This window comes from Echeneis naucrates, chromosome 5 (genome assembly GCF_900963305.1).
Source record: "Echeneis naucrates chromosome 5, fEcheNa1.1, whole genome shotgun sequence".
Taxonomy (NCBI): domain Eukaryota; kingdom Metazoa; phylum Chordata; class Actinopteri; order Carangiformes; family Echeneidae; genus Echeneis; species Echeneis naucrates.
The window spans coordinates 10,278,439-10,300,224 of NC_042515.1; the positions used below are offsets into that span (position 1 = coordinate 10,278,439).

A 21,786-nucleotide genomic window follows, 5' to 3' on the forward strand; every position below is an offset into this window, starting at 1 on the left:
GGCGGGTAAAAAGATACTGTGTTTGATTGTGTGCTTGGAGAGGAAGACACCAGTTTATCACGGAAGATTTAAACACTCCCTCTTTCCCTCCTCGGACGGAGAGAAGTCAACCTGTGGGAGGTTTCAGATCCATGATCCCGTTTTGGACTTGGGAATATTTAGGACGAGTGAAGAGAGTCAGCTGTTGACAGCGACACACAGGTGAGTCTCTTTCGCGTCCTATCAGGATTTCATTTTTCGCTTTGCACATCACATCTTCACGTTTGATGACCTTTCTCTGTAAACGCGCTCAGAAATACCAGAGACAGACGGAATTAGATATAAGATGGAGGGGAGGTTTTTGACAGATTTTTATTGGATGCGATCCTGCTAATTGAAGCAGACATCTTCCCTGAGGCCGAGGCCGACAGCAAAAGCATTTAAGGAGAACCTGAGAGCCAAAGAAAACGTTTGGAGCGTTTATGTGTGCTTTCTTTCGTCTTTGACCAAAAAAAGGCGCAATATTTGTCCTGCAAGTTTTCTGCCGCAGCACGCGAGGTGGATGCAAGTTGAGATAGGAAAATGTGCAAATGTTTCAATAATGTCCTTCGTCCTCCATGCAACATATTAAGTGAAATGGAAAGCATTAATAATGCACACCATAAAATGGCTCTTGAAAGCGTTGTGAATTTGCACAGAGCCACACTTATCACACATTATAGTCTGTGATCAGGAAGTTCATATTGTTTGTTTTTCATTTGGAAGTTTCACTCATTCAAGCTGCTTTCCTACATCTGTGCCTTTTTTTTTTACATAAAATGCTGGACAAAGAAAACGATAACTGTGTCCAAACACATTAAACACGATCAAATCATCTGTACCAAATGAAGCCTTTGTAAAAATGTCGACATGTTGCACTTCCCCATTGGCGTTAAAATAGAGGAGGGGGCTTTTTTTATGACTTAATTTATTAGAAATAAAATAAACTAATAAAGGAAAAATAAAATAATGATTTAATCAGAGAGAAGGAATAAAAAATATCTTTAAATATGAAGTGAGCTATATTTAGAAAGACCTGTGGCACTCATAATTTACACATGAATGTAGTAGAAGTTCTATGTGCATTTTTAACTGTTAACTTTATATGGTGAGTTGTGTTGAAGTGACCTTAATATCTAATTTTGAGATGTTATTGTTTCAGTGTACTGTTTTTGTTGTTGTTTTGAGTGTGTGTGTGTGTGTGAGAGAGAATCAACTAATTTTGAATAAGTGTAACACTCCTTTTTTTTTTTTTTTTCAGTTCCTCATCAGTCCAAAAAATGGGGTAATTGTTTATTCTTTTAAAAGCATTTGGCTTTGATAAAATCATGAATTACGATAAGCTGTTTACTGTTCTGTCTTTATTCCCACAGAGCTGCTCAGAGGATGAAAAGTATTTTAAAATATTTGCTTTGTCTTCCACTTCTGCTCTGTGTTTTCTATGTCATTTGTCCGTCCGTCAGGTGAGTGCCAGGATGGCTTTTCCATTTAGGAGAGGAACACATTCATGCTTCATTGTACTCAGCTAAAACAATACAACAGTCTCTCAATAAACTCCACCCCATTTAGATTATAAAATTCAGTTTATTTTGAAGCAAACATATTTTTCCTTCGTGTTTATAACAATAAGAGCAGGTTAAGGGACAAATATTACAATACATTAGAGAAGACAAGAATGTGTTGTAGGACTGATTCATTTTTGACTAGACTGACCTAGTAACCCGCATAAACAGTACAATATTATAATTTGATTGTAATGTTCATTCCTCCAGACTTTTAATAGGCCTCCTGCCTATGGACAAATGCGAACTGGAAACTGCCAAAAGTCTGAACCTGGACAACAGTGTGGATGCCAGTCTCGACCTCGGGTAATAGATGTTCTCAAAATACAGAGGCCACTATGTAGTGTAGTTCAGGAAGATGCTCAGTAGGTAGGCTCAGCTGACCTTTCATGGTTTTAAGTTGAATGTTTCAGTTACAGTGCCCTCTATTTGACCTGAAAGTAAGGCAAAAAAAAATCAATTTGACCTAACATCATGTGTTCAACCATTTATATATAATCATGTAGGAGTCTCTGATTGACACATTGGATGTGCGATTTTAAAACGTATTGAGGCCTCATCCTCTTGCCTCTAACCTTCCTGCTTGTTCATCACAGCTCATTGACCACACTGCCTGGACGAATCCCAGAGTTGCATTAGATAACCAACTTTGAGATAGTGATTATTAAGGTGTGTGAGATATTTATCATCAAGTCCTCTAGAGACACAAGCACAACAATGGTCTTCTGTTGCTTCAGGTCCAGAAGTGATGTGCTAACGTGCACACCTTGGAACGCTCCCATCATCTGGGAGGGCATGTTTGACCCTGATCTTTATGACCGCGCACACAATGAGGAAGGAACTTCTGTAGCTTTAACTGTGTTTGCTGTCGGAAGGTGTGTTTGCACGCCACTAGCATTTCTGTCAACAACTCTGGATGATTGTTGTTACTTTGGAGTGTAAAAATAAAGCAATTCTTTTACTGTCTCCGTCTCCATCGAAGGTACCTGGATGCATACCTCAAGACCTTCCTGAACTCATCAGAGCGTTACTTCATGCCAGGTTTGCCGGTGGCATATTATGTGTTTACAGACTTGCCAGAAAAGGTGCTGGCTATTAGACTTACTCCTCAACGACGGCTGAGGATAATCAAAGTAGAGAGGCATTCCAGGTGGCAGGACATCTCCATGATGCGAATGAAGACTATATCAGATATCATCGAGTCAGAGATTCGCCATTACTACACACACGTCTTCTGCTTTGATGTGGATCAGGTGTTTACTGGGAGATTTGGCTCAGAGGCTCTCGGGGATTCTGTGGCTTTGCTCCATGCCTACTATTACAACGTGGCAAAGGCTTTTTATACCTACGACAATAACCCAAAGTCTCAGGCTTACATGGAAAATGGGGATTTCTACTACCACGCTGCTGTCTTTGGCGGTTCCTGGAAAAGTGTGAAAGCACTGACTGACTCTTGCTATCAGAGCATCTTGGTGGACAAAGAGAGAAATGTGGAGGCTCTGTGGCACGACGAGAGCCATCTAAACAAGTACCTGTGGTTACACAAACCAAGCCGGGTGCTGTCCCCTGAGTACTGCTGGGATCCCATTATCGGCCACAGATACAACATACGAATCACCCGATTAGAGTGGGCACCAAAAAATTATGCCCAACTACGAACATCATAGTGAGTATGACATACTGACTGCAAAGTCTCTTGAAATGTTTGTTGATGGTGTAAAACTGTTAAGGAAAAAAAAGATAAAAAGCTTTTGTGTTCCAGATGATCCTCTATTTGAGTCTCCAATATCTGTCTGTTGACAAAAATAGAAAAGCTCCAATTTGTTGATGACTCAGATAAATGCATACAAATATCAATTTTACTGTAGTGTTTGTGTGTGTGTGTGTGTGTGTGTGTGTGTGTGAACACTAAAAGATGTGGAAACATTTTCTGATACAAATTGTGTTTTGAAAATTTCCAAGGAGTTACAAAGCCATAGTTTTCTGCTCTTCAAGTTGTTTTTTTCCTTCAGAACTAAAGCTAATTGTATTTATTAATATGACAATGATGTAACCAAAGAGCCACAGGGGATTGCGAAAGCTTCTTGATTTTAAGGTGTGAAATAATTTGAAAATGTTAAATATTTGATTCATTTTTGTGACAAAGTCGACTAAATGTATGGGAAAAGTTGTACGTGTGGCGAAACCTCCAAGCTGAGGATGAGCTCATGTGTGTATATAGTCATAGTCCACTTCTGTCTTGGAGCGGTTATGAGCAGACATAAAGTTTAAGTTGGTAAAACTATGGGTCCCTCAAGAAAAAGCTTTTAAAACTTCTGGCTTCAGAGACATTTCTATTCAAGTCTATTTTTAGCCACCCCCAGCAGCTGTGACAGAGGATAACTACTACCAACTAGCTTGTCTATTGTAATTGCAAAGCCAAAACTTTCCCACATATCTGGGAAGGCCCAGGGTTGATTTTGTTTGCTGACAGTAAATAAAAACATTCAACTGAAAATGAACTTTGCAGAGTGAAAGGAAATTCTTCTGTTATTTATTAATTTAATTCTCTCAAAAAAATAACAGTCTCTATACAGTACATTCATGTTGTAAGTAAAGATTTTCAGGAGCACAAATGTTCTGAGCTGCTGAGAACAGCCAGGGAAGCCCGTTGGTCTGAGCGTTTCTGAGTGGATGCCAGGTTCAGGTAGCCCATCTCTGCTGAACGAGACAGGGCAGCAGAGATCAGAGAGTGCGGGGATGGAATCGCAGTCTGCTTGCTGTGACTGCTCTGCGTATCATCCAGTAAGGTCGGAAGTTCAAAAGGCTTTGGCATCACAACACTACGGAGACAATCAAGGTTCACAGGCTTTTAATTGTGCTTGATTTTGCTGAACTTAGATCAAATCCCGAACCTTGGTCAGACTTACGTGGGAGCTTCCACAGGGAGAGATGTAAAATTCCACTGAGGATCACAAATCTTCTGCGGCTCCTGATAAACAAAACAAGAAAAAATAGTGAATCAATAATCAACTCTTCGTTACAGGGTCAACTATCTTGATAAGCATTTTAAATTTAGTTCATATATGTCTGCTTTCCACGGGAAGAATCTGGTTGGACACCTGCTAGGGATGTCCTTTAGGTTCTCACAGGGCTGCTTGCATGACTACAGACGTTCAGCCTACAGACGTAAACTGGGCTGACCAGCTCATGGTTGAAGTGATTTCAAGTACATGTACAAGTACTTGTTTGAATTATGTTAAATTGTAACTGAACTTTATTAATCTTTGTTGCATGGCTAAACTGTACCCCACTGTTGTAAATTTACTGTAACTACTAGTGTAACACACTACTGCTGTCAAAATGTTATCAGTTAGTCCTTGAGAACAAGTGAACAATGAAAGAAATTCCCTCAAGCCAAGACTAATGTATCATGTTTGCAGTGACAAAAATGTGTCTTGTCAACTAACTGTGACTTTAACCTTCAAACATCCAAATCCAATACAATCATTTAAATCCAAGTGAATGTTCTTTCCAAAATGATAGAAATTACGTCAAGATGATTACGATAATTCAAACAACTCCAGATCCCGGCCTGGATAAACAGGTGTGAGTGAAGGTGGATTTCAGTTCCCTGTACCTCAGCCAAGTGAAGTGGTTGCACACTCTGTAGAGTTCGTTCCATGACAGCCAGCTGATTGGACATGTGAACAATTTTGTTTCCCAGTTTCTTGTTCTCCATCTCTAGAAAATCTACCCTGGTGATCAAAAGAAATGTGTTTTCCTTGCCAGTGACACCAAATGACATCAAGTGCTGCTTCCTTTGAGCAGGTAAACTGGAACTCATTCAATGAAACATTGACCAACCATGTTAGTTGAATACCTGCATTTGGACAAAGCAATGGATAGATTGCTGTCTTTCTTGTTGTGCTCTTCTTCGTTCAACAGCTTTAACAGCCTTGTCCTCTCAACAAGTAGTTTCTCATTTTCTGCTGTTATACTTTGGACAAGTTCTTTTTCCTGGTACAGAAAAACATAAGCAGTCCCAGTTCACTATCAGCTCTTTTCCTTACACACTGAGGTCATCTGACAGCATGCGACCTGGAGCAAAAATACCAACATACACCAGGTACAGAAGGGAATATGGACTGGGTGATTACATGGAATGCTAACATGGTTGGAGCAGTAACACACTGAAAAAAATCATACGACAACAGTTATGATTATTTTTGATTAATGATCAATACTATCAATTTTAAGTGTAATTTCAGTCCTTTTTCTGTGAGAATTGCACTCCATCACCACTGAAATTTGGTTGTTTCTCCTGGTTTGTTTTGTCTGAAGTAGGATAAAGGTGCAGATTTACCTTTGCTAATGAATGGGAACACAGGGACAGTTCTCGCTCTAGACTTTTTATCTTTTCATCACGCCATGTGGTTTCATCATCAAGCTTTTGTTTGGCCCAACACAGCTTGGTTTTATGTTTTTCCTTCAGCTCATGGTATTTACTGAAACAGATGAGCAAACCTTAATACATAATTATATCATTCATTATTTAGAATTTAAAACACAGACTGTGTGTTACTGTGGCCGAAGAGACAGTCAAGTTTTGTTTGGCTAGCAGCATTTAAAGGGGCCCATTACCTCCGCTCTTTATCAAGGCATGTAAGGGTCTCACAGATCTCTTTTTTAAGTGTCTCACACTCATCTTGGGTCATCAGTAGAGTCTTGGCTGATTCTTGATAATCAGGACACTCCTGTGGTTCAAAATACCAACATCAGCAATGACAGGGATTGATGATTCCTGTATTCAGTTACTATTCTTTCTGATATTGATCTAAAATGATTTTCTGATGATGACAGGTGTAATCTTTTTATTAAATTAAGAATCATTTCCACCGGTGGACTTACTTTAGCCTGTTCATTGGCTTTCTGAGCCTGAACCTGCATGGCCTGGAGCTGCTGTTCTTGTAGGGCAAACTCTAAACGCTCCACATCCTTCTTTAGAGACAATATCTTAGGAATAGGACAGATCAATATTACCTTATATCTGTTACAGAACAAAGTATACATTTAGAGGTTTTTGTTAAGGATACAGGCACCAAAACTTCCAAGAGGCCATTATCTGGAATTTGCAAATTATGCTTTAAAAGTTCTTTAAAGTTCACCCAATCATACTGAATAATTTCATTGTTTTTATATAAGCACTGTTGCCCCACAATAAGAAGGTTGCGGGTTCGGTTCCTGGCCTGGGTCCTTTCTGTGCAGAGTTTGCATGTTCTCCCTGTGCCTGTGTGGGTTTACTTTGGGTACCCCTGTTTCCTCCCACCATGTCTAGGTTAACTGGTGACTCTAAATTGTCCTTCGGTCTCGCGACCTGTCCAGGGTGTACCTCACCTGGGATTGGCTCCAGAGCCCCCCGTGACCCGGAAACAGAAAAGCGGTAGATGGATGGATGGGAGCTTGTATTACACAACTTGGAAGTATGTTGCAAAATCATTTAGAGATGACACAATCATTTCAGAATAACTTGCAAGCTTCAAATCTGTTCTTGTTATCATGTACTCACAGTTTGCTCTGTATCTAAAGGGCACCTTGTGTGAGCAGCCAGTTTCTCTTTCAAATCTTTGCAGGTTGTGTTGCTGTGTGCCACCTCTGCTACCTGAAACTAAAGAAAAAAAGAACAGAAAGGAAAATTTCAACAAGCACACACACACATGCATCGATCAGGTGGGTTGTTTCAAAGCAGTGACTCCCAACCTTTTCTATCTCAAGATTACTTGGAAAGCTCGAAAATGTTGTCAGTGCACAGCCAAAAATATAGAGGCCAAATAATGCCTTTGTGTTTTTAATGTTTAAATATATTTTAGTTTGAAATATTTTGCTGAATTGTTCTGCAAATGATTTGCAATACCTCCACAGCCCAGAGATAGGCACAGGCCCACAGACTGAGAAGCACTGCTATGAGGGATGAACAAGCATGACCGTCTGTGGTGACACCTGCTTGGCTTGCTGCCGTTGCTCCTGTAGGGTTGACTGTAACCGCTCCACTTCCTGCTGCAGAGAGTCTACCTGAGATAAGACAACATCAGAACACATGATTAGAAATGCAGACATTTAGACTGTATCTCTGCCTCTTATCAAAGTCCACATTTATCTTTGCAGGCAGTTTAATGTGATATATATAACATATAAAACCAATATGTCTATTTTGACAGCATATATACATAGAAAGATGTTTTCAAATTGAATTTCAATTACTAATTCGAATGGACCTCAGTGTAGCTCTTCAATACTAAGATACTATACTGAATGACAGCAAATAAACAGCCTCTTTGCACATTTAAGGAGTTTAAACTACGAGATTTACTTTGGCCAGCTCTGTGGCCTGGTCTGCCTCAACCTGCACAGTGAAGAGCTGCTGCTTCTGCAAGCCTGACTTAGGGTTATCAGACCCCTACAAACCAAATGTGGGACAAAGAGTATGTTCATGCGGGACATGTTACCAATGCTGTAGGTAGTCTAAAATTTTGATATAATGTCCATCTACCTTAAAAAAAAAACAAAAATTTCTATTCTGCTCCTTAAGTCGCAACATCTCTATGTTTGGCCCTCTGGTTGATTCAGCAGCTCACAATAGACTATGCAGGTGACAGGTTAGGCCTTTAGCATGTGAAGAACTTAGTATATTTTATTTGAATGCAACTTTCCCAACTCCTGACTAAACTGTGTATAATAAAACAGAACAGACAGGCTGCTGACATGGAATTCAAGTCATGGCTTCCATTTACTGGTGCTTTAAAAAGTGTATATGGGATATAACATTGAGGCTGAGCCCAGGGTAGAATATCCAAAAAGAAAAGTAATGAAGAATTAAGATCAAGGACCTTTACCATGCATCAAAAGTAGTCATATACACTTTGTTCATCCTTAAACAGAATTTTACTCAATGGTTTTCCCGCTGTTGTACTTTAGCCTGTCCTGCCTATCTGACTGGCAGTCATCTTTGGGTTTCAGTAGGAATGCATAGACTGGCACATCGCTTTTTGAGCGCACGTTTCTTATGAGACTTACATGCACTGTGTCACAAGTCATATTCTGCTTCGAATCGCGTTTCACTGACTTCCCCCAATTATAAGTTGTTTCCCAGTCTTTGTTGTAGCTGCTTTTCCTTTTCTTTGTGTAACTGTCCATCATATGTGATTTTGTGGTGCCTCACAGTTTTCCCTGTTGGGCATAGCCTGGCAGCAAAGACAATGAAAGGTAAAGCTGCACTTGACCCCATGTGTGGTCACTGTGATTGACATCAAACACAGCCCCGTGATGACAGCCTTTTTCTGCTTTCTTCACAGCTATTGGATAAAAGACAGGTTTTTGAAAAGCGTTTGTGCTGCAGTGGTTTGACCTTTGAAAACTAGATCAAAAACACTTTTTTCAGTTGAAGGGTTAGGAATATAGCTATTATTCAGCACCTCAAATTAATAATTAATGTGTTACTGACACTGTAACTGTGTCTATTTAAACTCAGGGATATTTTGTAGAAGACAAATTTTGGCGTTACCATACCAGCATCATATTTTATCATATCTTACTGTCCACTGCAGAGAGTTTTTCTCAGCATCCAGGGAGCGTACCCTAGTCCTCAAGGCTCTGATCTCAAGGTCCAGACGATCGTTTACTTCTTTAGCCTTTCTCAGTTCCACCATTTCTTTCGAATATAAAACAAAATGATCAAATTATAAGGCTGTTGTGTTATCAAATATTCTCTATGAAATACTAATTCATTTTAGATGCACTAAACAAAAAAAAAAAAAAAAAAACATTGAAAATTTCAGTGCAAGTGCTTTTTAAAGTATATGCTATATTCACATCAACATGTACGGTGAAAGCTGTTGCTTATCATTCAGAAAGGCATCAACTCAGATACCCAAAACATCACATTTTTATTGTAAAAAGTACTAAATGTATTTGCTCTCGTTCTGTAATACACCAGCCAGATTCTCAGGGTGGACAGTAACAAAGTAAATTTAGTTGAGTACTGTCCTTGAGTACAGTTTTTGAGTATCTGTACTTTACATGAGTATTCATTTTGGGAGGTACTTTTACTTTCACTTCAATACATTTGAAGGACAAATATTGTACTTTTTACTCCACTACATTTCTATTGATGCTCTCCTTACTCGCTACTTTTGTGCTAGTCTAGCATTACATGTTCATTGTTTTTAATTGTAATTGTTTTTGTAACACAACTCTGTGTGTGCTCCAGGTAAGAATATGGCCACGATGTTTCAGCTGTTTCTGTCAAAGATAACGCTTTCTGTCGGGCATTAATTCAAGCTAGGCTAATGAACACTAACATCAGAGCTGGTCAGTTAGCTTACATTACAAGCTAACAGCACTGTTTTTATGCCCTCATCCCAGCTTCACCGTCACCACCTTTTTTAAAAATATTTGATTAGCAAATGTCTTAACCCTTTATTTTCTTATTCTGTTTCCTTTTCTGTTCTGATCACCGGACTGATGCTGACTGGACATTTTCCTATCAAACTACAGACAACAGAAAGCAGCCCGACATAGCAACAGTAACCAAGGGAGGTGGGGCTTAACAAAGGCTCTGTGTCCAAACCATTTGTTTGGGGGGTTGACAATTAGGAAAAAAAACAAATAAGAAGCTTATGTAGCTCAAATTTTACATAATCTTTTCCACAAATAGGCTTATTTTGAACATTTTTGAAAAATTATTCCATAATTTAATGAGGGCCCAGTTCTGGGACCCCCTCTACCCTGGGCCCAGGACAGCAGACCCGTTTGTCCCCTAGTGAGTGAGTTTGACAGATAAAATTAATTTATGAATTCACTGCAACAGGAAAGTGAAATAATTATGTACATTTTATGAACTGGTACATTAAACTCTGTATCCTTTTCCTCCATAAACAAGTCAAGTGATTTGTTCTGTTTTTTCCTGGTCCAGTCTCTGGAGGGGCGCCTTCACCAATCTAGTCTGGTTCAGCCTAGGTCCTGGGGTGGGGGGGTGTTGAATCTTGCATTAGCCCAGTCCATAACTCGTAACTAATTAACCAACTTAGACAAGTTCCGGTGCCCACACCAGGAATCGAACCCCACTCTCCTCATAGCGGGGCGGCAGGGTTATGGGTTAGCCCTAACCCTAAGTTATATTATTATTGTGTGTCTGAATGTCATTTGCATATAATATAAGTTATAATATTATTATATTTTTTATGTATTTTTTATTATAAATATGATAGATATCTACTTTATTTATCCTGAGGGAAATTCACTAATGCTGTCTCACCTTTACACTGCAATGCGCTTTACTTTCCAACATGACAGACAAACAGCTTGTTTTTGTAGAGATTAGATGATAAAAGGTTTACAAACACAAAACTAATTACATCGAAATGTATGTTGATACTTGTGAGATATTGTGCTAAAACAGCTAGTTAATGTCCACATAGCTCCACTTTAGGGGATCGAACTCTGGGTCTTCTGCCCTGAGACACTCATTCACTTGTCCCATGGCTGCTGCGCAGTGTTTGCGCAGAGCAGAGGTCTCCAGCTCCGGTCCTGGAGGGACACTGTCCTGCATGTTGTAGACGTTTCCTGCTCCAACACACCTGATTCAGATGATCAGCTCGTCATCAAGCTCTGCTGAAGTCTGATAAGGAGCCACTCATCTGAATCAGGTGTGTTGGAGCAGGAAACGTCTACAACATGCAGGACAGTGGGCCTCCAGGACCGGAGCTGGAGACCTCTGGACTGGACCGGACCTCTCCAGAGACTAGAGACTGGACCAGATCCCACCACAGACTGGTAACCAGTCTGGTAACCAGTAACCAGTCTGTGGTAAACATGTCTGTAGCACAATCCCATCAGTGTATTGTATAATGAAAGTGAAGCTACTTTCCTTTCCTGTATTTCCTGAGGTATTTTTCATACTTTTACTGAAGTAATATTTTGACAAAGCTACTTTTACATGAATTTGAGTAATATTTGACAATGAGTATCTGTACTTTTACTCAAGTAGTGAAGTTGTGTACTCTGTCCACCTCTGCAGATTCTACCCTGCTTCTCACACAGTGTATGTTGGAATAACATCTCCTAACTCCTAAATAAGATAGTGGTGCACACAAAAATATATGTGCAGTATAAATACAGAGGGTTGGTCACAAAATGTAGATATGACAAAAGAATCTCACCAGATTTCCTCAGTTTTTCTTCTTCCTGTTGTGCTGCCTGCAGCTCAGACTCTGAAAATCCCACGCAATAAAATGAATAAAGCTTAAACCTCAGCTTTTATTCAGAGATGATGGTAAAATAACTTATGAATGTTAGTAATATCCAAGGAATAATTACTGAGTATCAAACTGAAAGTTTGTGGTGTTTTCTGGATTGATTTACTTAGCAGCCACTGTCTTATCCCCAATAGGTGATTGATATCGCTCACCAAAAGATTTTTGGGTCAAATGTGCAGACTCTAACTCATCAGTCAGACGTCGTATCTCATTGTGGGCCATGGCCAGCCGACGGGAGCCCTCCTCCAAATCCCGCTCCAGACGGGAGCACTTCCTTTCCACACTGGCATTTGACTGATTAGTCAAATGCCTGGCTTCATTCTAAAGAGAGAGGGACAGAAGTCATCAAATGAATAAGAGCCAGTGCCATTCCTCTTACAAACAAGAGCATTCAGCAAATAGATGCCACAACAGACAGGAGACCTTGAGAAGTGCACAGGATCAAGATGCATCTGGAGTGCAGTGTCTTGAATTTCTTCTGTCATGCAAAGTTTCCTAGCTTGTAATGGTAACAGAGCTTAGTAACACTGCAATAAAAAAAATGTTTAGTGTTAATGTGGATCTTTTCAACAGACATGCAAGAAGATTTTCTCAATTAATATGTGAAAGTTGGCAGTAACCTGAGTGCAGTGCTTAGTACTGGTTAATATACATTGGGATGCTGTAACATTACTGTAGATAAAAGGACGTACAGGAATGGGAGTGTGTTTGCTTTGTGTGGCTTTGTGGAGACCAAAGAGTTTCCTCCATGGACTCTGGCCATGATTTGGCACCCACTTCTGGGGAAATTGAGGAACAATATTAGATCTGTCACACCATCTGTAACTGTAAATGATCAAGTGAGTAGGTGTTCCACCTCTAACCTGTTGTGCGTTGCTGTTTGGCAGTTGCGTCTCTGTTTGCGCTGGGCTGATTGTGTTTCCAGCATTTGTCAGGTTGTCACGATCCTCACTTGTCTCGAGTAGGGAGGCCCTCTCCACCAAGAGATATGCCACCTGCTCACTGGGGCTGCTGTGAATCAACTCAGTGAGACCCTGCTGGTACAGCATTTTAGCCACCTCGCTTATCTGGGTGTCTGTCACAGTAAAGAAAGGAAATTAATTGGTTATATTCTGTTAATCTCCAGGCAAATGCCATAATATTGGAAACATGCATGAAAATAGTGAGGAAAGGAGCCCAGGAGTGTGAATTTTGTCAGAGTTGCTTATGTCACGATTATGACGTCATGTCATGATGTTGTGTACCAAACATCTTCTTACCTTGAAGGGATATTAGCTGCCGCAGCCGATCCTTCAGCTGATCGTTTTCATCTTGTATCTCCTGAACCAAAACATCTTTTTGTTCTGTAAAGATGCTGATCTGCTCCAAGGACTTGCGCACCTTATTGATAGACAGAACACCAGAGTTAAACGTCTTCTTTGTATAACCTTCCCTTCCCTCACACAGCAGTAAGAACTTACTTCATCCATCTCTGCTAAGTGTTGTGAGCGCTGCCTGTCCTGGTCCCTTGTCACACTGCTCAGATGGCTTCTTACACAGTGAAAGGCCCGCCACAGCTCGCACAGCTGAGCCTCCTTAGAGGAGCCTGGGTCAAGTCCCTCCTCACTAAACCATGCGGCAATCTGGTCCAGCTCAACCTGTGAAAGGCAAAGGTGTCATTTTATCCTCAGAAAAGTCAGTTACTTCTTTGGAGTTTTGAAAAGAGATTTTGTCATTTCACCTGGGGTAAACTGTATCCCATCCTGCTGCCTTCACTCACTGATACCGAATTAACTTTGTGAAAACACAAAAGGGATGATAACTTATTCCTGCATTATCGGGCGCATTGTTTTGGTGCTCCATCTGAAAATGGCTCCACATGCCTGAAATGTGTTTTGAGCTGGAGAGAGACAACAGGCACTCCTCTCAGCTGTGTCTGAATGTTGTTTGCATACTTCTAGCAGCAGCTGTTTTTTTGTGTGGAGAAAACTGGCAGTGCTAGTGCGGTTGTGTTACATCTGCTGTCTTTATTTGCAGAACAAAACAGGATCATGTCTGAACACATCTACTAAACGTATCACATTCGTCAGAACAATCACATATTCTGTATCAAAGACAACATCGGTGAAACTTTGCAGCCACAGAAAAACAACAACGAGCACGAAATCTCGCCGAGTGTAAACATTGAGACCTGGGAGGACTGAGTTTGACCAGCTGGGTTCCGTTCATCCAGACTTGAATTTAGCAGAGTCGCTGGTTTTATTGAACGGAGAAAAGTGAGGATGTGTTTAGCTACCTTTGCTTGAGCCATCTGTCCGCCGATGAAAAGCAGCTTTCGGCCGATATAAACCAAAACTTCAGCTTTTATTCTTCTTCGTCTTTCCCAAAAGACGTCGGACTGTCAACGGCCGCTGCCATGGAGACGGAACCGACCGTTGTTTTCTGAGCGCCGGTCAACACTTTGTCCGACAAACAGGCCAGTCCGACGCCACTTTGTGGACTTTCACCGCAAAAAGAGACACTCGGTGTGAATCTCGGCTCCGGTAGAGGCTGCAGGGAAAAAACACAGTAACCTCTGTGGCACAGACAAGTGGCGAACTGTTGCTATTTCTTCTCGTGAAAGGCTCACAGCTGCGCACTGCGACTCCACCGATGGGTCCCTGAACGCGTCTCCGGGGATCTCTCACTGGGTGAGGAGTTTTGTGTCGCTGATAAAACATCAGTAAAAATGATCATTTATCATTAGCAAGAATTTCAGCCGATTAATGAAAGGCATGGGTGCATAGCGAGGTGAAATTGTTTCTACTCAAGTCCAGTAATACTTTAGTATTTCCACTATCGAGTATTTATTAAGTATCGTACTTTATGTAACTTTAGACTTTATAGTCTTGATGTCTTAGTTCATACCACCCAAGATAAAATGTTTCACAGCATCACTTTGATAGGATATAATGGTAACATGGTGTTTACAGTGTTTATACTATTAATACAAACAGTCATAATAATACAATCTGATTTATATCCTGACCAAAACAGCAGAAAACCCAGTATTTGACTACTTTCTATGTTACTTTTGAGGGGCCACTGCAGTCACAGTTTGTTAATGATGCTTGAGTGGTATTTTCATATTGTTCTTTAATCGTAATGCTGGATTTTACAGGTGTGGCATTACCCCTCCTACTTAAGTATCTTAAATGAATAGTAAAATTTTTCCATCATTACAGATTATTGCTGAACTGATCATCACTTTTACTCATCAACTTTTGCTGCAGCTTTTAGTAACTTGCTTATAAAAGAGTGTGTTTTAATAAAAACATAAATTACAACGGGGTTCACATTTTTCAGGTGGCTTACAATTTAGTAATTTTTGAAGATTTTACTTGAAATGTTGTGTGTTGGGTGGTCTGAGATTTCCTGGATATTTAGAGTCCAAAGTGCCCTTATTTCCTGTTTCTCAATCACTTCTCTCAGGAGGTCTGAATGGTGATCTCAGTGCCAAGCTGCAACTGGTAGAAGATCACAAGTACATGTGCAGACGCCAGCACAGAAGTGTGGATCTAATTATGAATAAAAAGAGTTTTTTCCACTATGTCGTTCTTTCTGTAATAACCATGGATTTAAGTAGGTTCCAACTTATGATATTTTCTTAGATTTAGTGGTTTGTCTGTAGTGTAACATTTCAGAAAATCTTCTGTGTCTATTCAGGTCAGGCAGAATGCTTTTTTTTTTTTTTTTGGTGCTGAGTTGGTCCAGACCATAGACTTTGGGAGGGAGGGCAGGCGTAGTTTAGAGGAAATGGGTGTTGAGAACTCCTCCTATATTTGACTCAACATTCCTCGTCTGTATACCCTTCTCTCCAAGTTTTGGAGCTAAAACATCTGAGAGTGAAGAAAAAAGCACAGGCAGGAAGAAAAACCAAAGACGATCACTGGAGGGTGCAGATTCAGACACAAGCTGAAGGGTAAGATTGTCATAAAAACATCTTGATTTTGAATATACGTGGCAATTTTTCTGTTACTTTCTAATACATCCATCTTAGTGTAGTTAGGAAACGTTTGCCTAATGTAATGAGGGTCACACCCAAATGTATTCAAATGCTAAGAAAAGGATCTTTATAAAGTGATGCTTTGTACTGCTTATGTTAGTCCTCCATATATACTTGGAATTTATGTTGTCATTACTTTTGGTCAGTCTGTTCCAGGTACCTCTAGCTATTACATAAAACACACACTGTAGTATGTAATCAAAGACATGCCTCTCTGAATTGTCCTAATTCTAATAGCAACAGTGGTTTCCCGCTATGGGCCGGGCTGAGTGGGAAAAGCAAACATGCACGAGGCATAAAGTGCCAGTTCCCAACAGTTTCACTTCACAGTGAAGTGTGTGTACCTAATTTGATTCTTTCACATATATTTAAAAATGGGTGGTTTGTGAAAGAGAGCATCAGTCTCTCAGAGAGAAACCATCCAGATTCAAAGTTTTGGTATTTTCGAATTTAATTTTGTTTTTAGATTTGATTTGTGGGTGATGTCCTTTCTAATGTAGTATGTCATATTAATGTTTTGGTTAGGTACCATACCAACTGCTGACTTCACTCATTTTTATATAGCTCTATTCAGAAGTGCTGGAACCAAACAGGAACAAGTCTTACTTAATCATTTGACTTCCCTTTATTCCAACAAAAAGCTGCACTGATTTGATTAACAGTTCTGTTTATTTGAACCACCTTTATTATAAAAGCAACTTTTTTAGAAGATAACTTTTTTCCTTGATAAATGAAGAATGCCCTGAAATTTTTAAGAAAAGGTTTTATTCCTTGGTGTTTAATGAAACCAAGGACAAAGATTATTATACTTGATAGAACTTAAACCCAAAGGGCACATCAGTATATTGGACTGTTAGGTAGATTTTTAGACCACATGCTTGTTGATGTGTTCTCCAGAGACTGGCCAGGCTGTGATGCCGCCCCCTCGACAGTCTGGCATGCTTGTAGCTTGATAAATGAGCAGAGATTGTCACAGTAGATGCTAAGAAGAATGATGAAAGTGCTCAGTTTCCTTCAGAGGCAGACAGAGGGACCACTGTTTCAGGCCACTGCTTTGAGAAATCTGATGGCTATTTCAAACGACATGGAAAAAAGACATTTCCAGAGGCAAACTTTGGTTCTGTGTGAATCTGCCAAAAAGGATTTCACAGGTTTTTAGTATTATAATCTATAATCATAATAACATCACATGGTTATTCACACACAGGATACTAGAGTCTCCCCTCAAATCCATCCAACAACCATGGTTTTCCTCCTTGTGTCCCTAACTGTGTTACATCTGATCACCTTGGCCATGCTACTCATCGCAACCCTGGAGAAGGTGAGATGCACATGTGAACTGGTGTATTAACTTATGCTAACTATTCTAAAACATGTATCGCTTTTTATCCATGTATGATATGGATAATGCTGCACATCCCTAGCTTTGGTTTAGTGCTTTTGTGGTGATAAACTATGACTGTGTATTTTTTACTTGGAGGCACAGAAACATGTTAAAAAAATTCACATTCTTCTTTTTTTTTCATTTTCGCAGTCTTGGTGGATCTGGGATGATTCAGAAATCACAGACCTCTGGTACAACTGTTTCCATGATAATGCGTCAAACACCTGGTTATGTGCTGCTACCAACGAAAGTGGTAAATTATCAGTTCTTGCCTTCTTCCCTTTTATTATAGTTTATTTCTGTGTGATCGGACTTTACTAACTGTTTTATATCAGTGCAAATCTAAATTCATAGTTGTGATTCGGTGACGTCTACTCATTCTCTTAGACTGGCTGCAGTCCGTTCAGGCTCTCATGGTTCTCTCCGTGGTTTTCTCCGCCATCTCCTTCCTGGTTTTTCTTGGCCAGCTGTTGACCATGTCTAGAGGAGGACTCTTCTATTTCACAGGCCTCTGCCAGGCATTTGCAGGTGCTTAATATTCATGTTTTTGAATTGGGGGAAGATCTCTTGGATTGTCTGACAAGACTGTCAATATTCAATGAACGAGTCATCTCATTATAAATAGATCCTATAACAGCTAGCGCTGATTCCATCAACCAGAGGTGGACAGAGTACACAACTTGACTACTTGAGCTAAAAGTAGCTTTGTCAAAATATTACTTAAGTAAAAGTATAAAAAAATACAGGAAAGGAAACTAGCTTTACTGTTATTATACAACACACTGATGTGATTCTGCTACAGACATGTTTATAGCTCAAAAATACCTTCAGTGAAAGAGGCGCGACTAGAACCGGTCTCTGGAGGGATCCGGTCCAGTCCAGAGGTCTCCAGCTCCGGTCCTGGAGGGCACTTTCCTGCAGTTTTTAGATGTTTCCTGCTCTAGCACACCTGATTCAAATGAGTGACTCTTGATCAGACTTCAGCAGAGCTTGATGACGAGCTGATCATTTGAACCCACCCCACCACCTTGGTTACTGTTGCTATGCCAGGCTGTTTTCTGTTGTCCAGTCAGCATCAGTCCGGTGATCAGAAAGGAAAAAGGAAGAGAATAAAAAAATAAAGAGTTCAGAAATTTTCTAAACAAATATTTTTAAAAAAGGTGGTGGATCTTGTTTAAAGTCCAGAGAAGAGTAGCGTTTGCTCAAAGCTATGAACTGCATATTTGTGATCCGTTTTTAAAAATTGGTATCAACAGAGGAAACCTATGGGCTTGAGGCTGGGTGCTGCAGACAGTGGGGGATAATAATGACGATAGGTTAATTAAGTTTGCTGTTGTTGCAGTCAAATATAACAAAAATGCACTCAGTTACTACTTCATTAGCATGAACCGATGTAGCACACAGACTGCACTGAAAAGCTGCAACTCAACAAAATTATAATACAACTGCTTGTATTGTGTTGTATTACTTGCATTTATAACATTTCAAAGGTAGAATTCATGGCCGACCTGTCGCACGTGAATACGGTTGCATCTAATGACGTCAACACTGTAGGCATTATAGCATGCAGACGTATGACATTTCAACTAAAACCTTTCAACACGTCATTCTTGCAGGTTTCACAGACTTTGCAGCCTGCCTCATCTTCACCTTCCACAGAAAGGAGATCCTAAGTGATTCCAGAGATCTGAGCAAAGGACGCTTTGGCTACTGCTTCATCCTGGCATGGCTGTGTGTCCCTCTGCTCCTGGTCAGCTCAGTCCTGTATGTCCATCTGCGCAAAAAGCAGTGAGCCAAAAAGTAGAGAGATGAAGACAAAAACCTCTTATGAAGAATACAACTCTCCTTTCTCATGTAGATTACTCCCCAGTTAACAGTATTCACACATTAGAGAGTAAAATTATTTAATACCTCTTTAATGACAAATTATACTTTTCTGTCTGACTGACAGTCATGTTGTAAGATGCATGAAGGATTATGACTATTAGATAATAAATACAAATCTTGTTGTGGTTGAATAATTGTGATTGCATTAGGAAAATGTTGAAATTCAAATAACTTTTATTTGAATTGTGCACACATCCATGTTTACGTATTAAAAACGGAAATTACTAAAAATTGTCACCTCATAAGCATTTTATCTTTTCACCAAAAGAGTCATCTTAACCCTCATGTTGTCCTGCGGGTCAAAAATGGCCCACCACCATTTTTAGCTGCAAAATAACTCCCATATAACACTCTTTCAACTTTCAACTTGAAAGTTTATGACTTTTCCTAAAGGGACCCCAACATTAAAAAAAGTGAAACTCTGGTTTTGTTTACATTTCCATATGGGCTGTACACCACTAGGGTCCTAAGATTGTCTTATGGGTCATTTTTGACCTGTTTGTTATAAAAGCATTTACATGACAGAAAAAAGTTCAAAGGCCACATACACAAACTCCCTCTAACACACGCACACACACACAACAAAGAAACTGGATTCCTATTGATATACAAATTGAACTTGAATTTGCGCCTGCACCTCTGATCCCAGACAAAACAAAAAAACACAATGTAAAACAAATTCAGTGGAGAGCATATAAAGATACCTCTGACCAAAGAACCCCCAGTTGGTTCCTTGCTGAAGCCATGAGTGGACATTTCACTGTCCAGCAGGTCTTGGACCAGATTTTTTCAGAGGTTCAGGATGAGCAAGAGCACTATGATGTGGAAGAAGAGGTATCTAAAGAAGAAGATGAGGAGGAGTACAACACAGACCATGAAGTCTCTTTAGATGAAGAAGAAATGACCCAAGCTGACAGAGAGACATTTTTATCCAAGAACAGTAAAATCACATGGTCCTCATCAAACACGGACGGAACCCCAGGAAGAGCCGCAGCACAAAACATCTTTAGGATGACCCCAGGGCCAACAAGATATTCAGCTGCCCATGCTAAGGACGTCTCCTCCACTTTCCTCCTGTTCATCACACCAGCCATTGAAAAGATCATACTGGAAATGACAAATATGGAGGGTTCCCATAAATATGGAGACAACTGGAATAATGTGGATCAGACTGACCTGCATTGCTCCATAGGGCTTCTGATCTGAGCAGGTGTCTATAGGTCTCGTGGCGAGGCTACATCTAGTCTCTGGGATGCAGAGAGTGGAAGGCCAATTTTTCGTGCCACAATGCCGCTGAAAGTCTTCCACGCTTTGTCAAGAATGCTAAGACAACCGTGAGTCAAGATCAGCAAGGCGTGTGACGGACAAACTGGAAGCCATCAGAGACGTCTGGGACAAGTGGGTTACCTTTACAACCCTGGACCTGAAGTCACAGTAGCTGAGCAGTTGGTTCCATTCAAAGGTACATTTTTATTTTCGCAGTGTTACTTACCTGAAATTTAGATTTTTACTTTGTTGATTCATGTGATTTTTTTCTGTGACACTCACACTCACTACTGATTGTAATCTTTGTCTTTTTTCTTTTTTTTTATCAGGTCGCTGTCCTTTCCAGCAGTATATGCCAAGCAAGCCAGAAAAATATGGCATCAAAATATGGGCAGCCTGTGATGCTAAATCCAGCTATGCATGGAATATGCAAGTCTACACCAAGAAGCTGCCCAGTGGAGCACCAGAGAAGAACCAGGTGCGTGTTGTACTTGATTTGACGGTTGGACTGAGGGGGCACAACGTCTCACGTGACAACCTTTTCACTGCCTATGAACTCAGCCAGCAGCTCCTGAAAAGGAAAATGACCATAGCTGGCACTGTTCGGAAAAACAAGCCTGAACTCCCCCCTGCACTCCTTGCAACAAGAGGGAGAGTGGTCGACAAATTTGCCTTCACCCCCACCACCACTCTTGTATCTTACCTCCCAAAAAAAGAACAAGAACGTGGTGCTACTGAGTACACTGCAAAAGGCAGCTGAAATTACTGATCGTGAAGACAGGAAGCCAGCCACCATCCTGGACTACAACCGCACTAAAGGGAGAGTGGACAACCTTGACAGGGTTATTGGAACGTGCAGCTGCAGAAGGATGACTGCACGCTGGCCCCTGGTCATCTTCCACAACATCCTTGATGTCTCAACATGCACACATCCAGCCTTTGTGATACGGCAGACGATCCAACCAACCTGGATGGCTGAGAGGAAGAACAGGAGCAGGATCTTCCTGGAGCAGTTGGGAAAGGCTCTTGTCGCCCCATGCATCGCAAGAAGGGAGCGCCTCCCCCGCACAGAAGCCTCTGCAGCAATTGTGAGAGCTGCTCAGGGAGCTGAATCTTGTCCTGAGCCAGCTGAGGCTGCAGCTGGGTCAGGCATGAGAAAACGATGCAATTTCTGCCCCTGGAAGAAGGACTGCAAGATGAAAGATGTGTGCTGCACGTGTGAGAAATACGTGCTCACGTTGGCACATACTGTCCCACATATGCTAATGTTCAATGTTAAGCAACCTTTTGCTGTTTTGTTATTAGACAAGAGAAGAGAAGAGAGATGTATTTGATAATTCACTTCTTAAAGAA

The 21,786-nt window shown here is 40.5% G+C and overlaps 3 protein-coding genes across 5 annotated transcripts; 2 read left to right on the forward strand and 1 right to left on the reverse strand.

Moving 5' to 3' along the window:
* Nucleotides 1-106: 106 nt before the first annotated feature.
* LOC115044079 (alpha-1,3-galactosyltransferase 2-like) lies at nt 107-4,267 on the forward strand. Its single transcript, XM_029502920.1, has 6 exons — nt 107-201; nt 1,280-1,303; nt 1,392-1,481; nt 1,791-1,886; nt 2,318-2,455; nt 2,563-4,267. Exons 2-6 carry the CDS (start codon nt 1,299-1,301, stop codon nt 3,245-3,247), a joined length of 1,014 nt encoding a protein of 337 aa, XP_029358780.1. The 5' UTR covers nt 107-201; nt 1,280-1,298; the 3' UTR covers nt 3,248-4,267.
* LOC115044078 (ERC protein 2) lies at nt 4,084-14,484 on the reverse strand. Of its 3 annotated transcripts, none has more exons than XM_029502918.1 (17): nt 14,148-14,484; nt 13,333-13,509; nt 13,132-13,252; nt 12,736-12,947; nt 12,565-12,648; nt 12,025-12,193; nt 11,777-11,827; nt 9,152-9,267; nt 7,560-7,631; nt 7,129-7,227; nt 6,471-6,575; nt 6,204-6,316; nt 5,926-6,067; nt 5,443-5,579; nt 5,200-5,317; nt 4,490-4,551; nt 4,084-4,402 (listed from the first exon to the last, which is right to left on the reverse strand). In XM_029502918.1, exons 1-17 carry the CDS (start codon nt 14,160-14,162, stop codon nt 4,183-4,185), a joined length of 2,013 nt encoding a protein of 670 aa, XP_029358778.1. In that variant the 5' UTR covers nt 14,163-14,484; the 3' UTR covers nt 4,084-4,182. The 3 variants fall into 3 exon arrangements, with proteins under 3 accessions (XP_029358778.1, XP_029358777.1, XP_029358779.1); XM_029502917.1 differs by having other exon boundaries at nt 12,565-12,651; nt 14,148-14,483; XM_029502919.1 differs by lacking the exon at nt 9,152-9,267 and having other exon boundaries at nt 7,474-7,631; nt 12,565-12,651.
* emp3a (epithelial membrane protein 3a (MAM blood group)) lies at nt 13,917-19,298 on the forward strand. Its single transcript, XM_029502921.1, has 6 exons — nt 13,917-14,541; nt 15,713-15,812; nt 17,104-17,217; nt 17,431-17,533; nt 17,668-17,808; nt 18,897-19,298. The coding sequence occupies exons 3-6, from the start codon at nt 17,140-17,142 to the stop codon at nt 19,070-19,072; spliced, it is 498 nt and encodes a 165-aa protein (XP_029358781.1). The 5' UTR covers nt 13,917-14,541; nt 15,713-15,812; nt 17,104-17,139; the 3' UTR covers nt 19,073-19,298.
* Nucleotides 19,299-21,786: the final 2,488 nt, after the last annotated feature.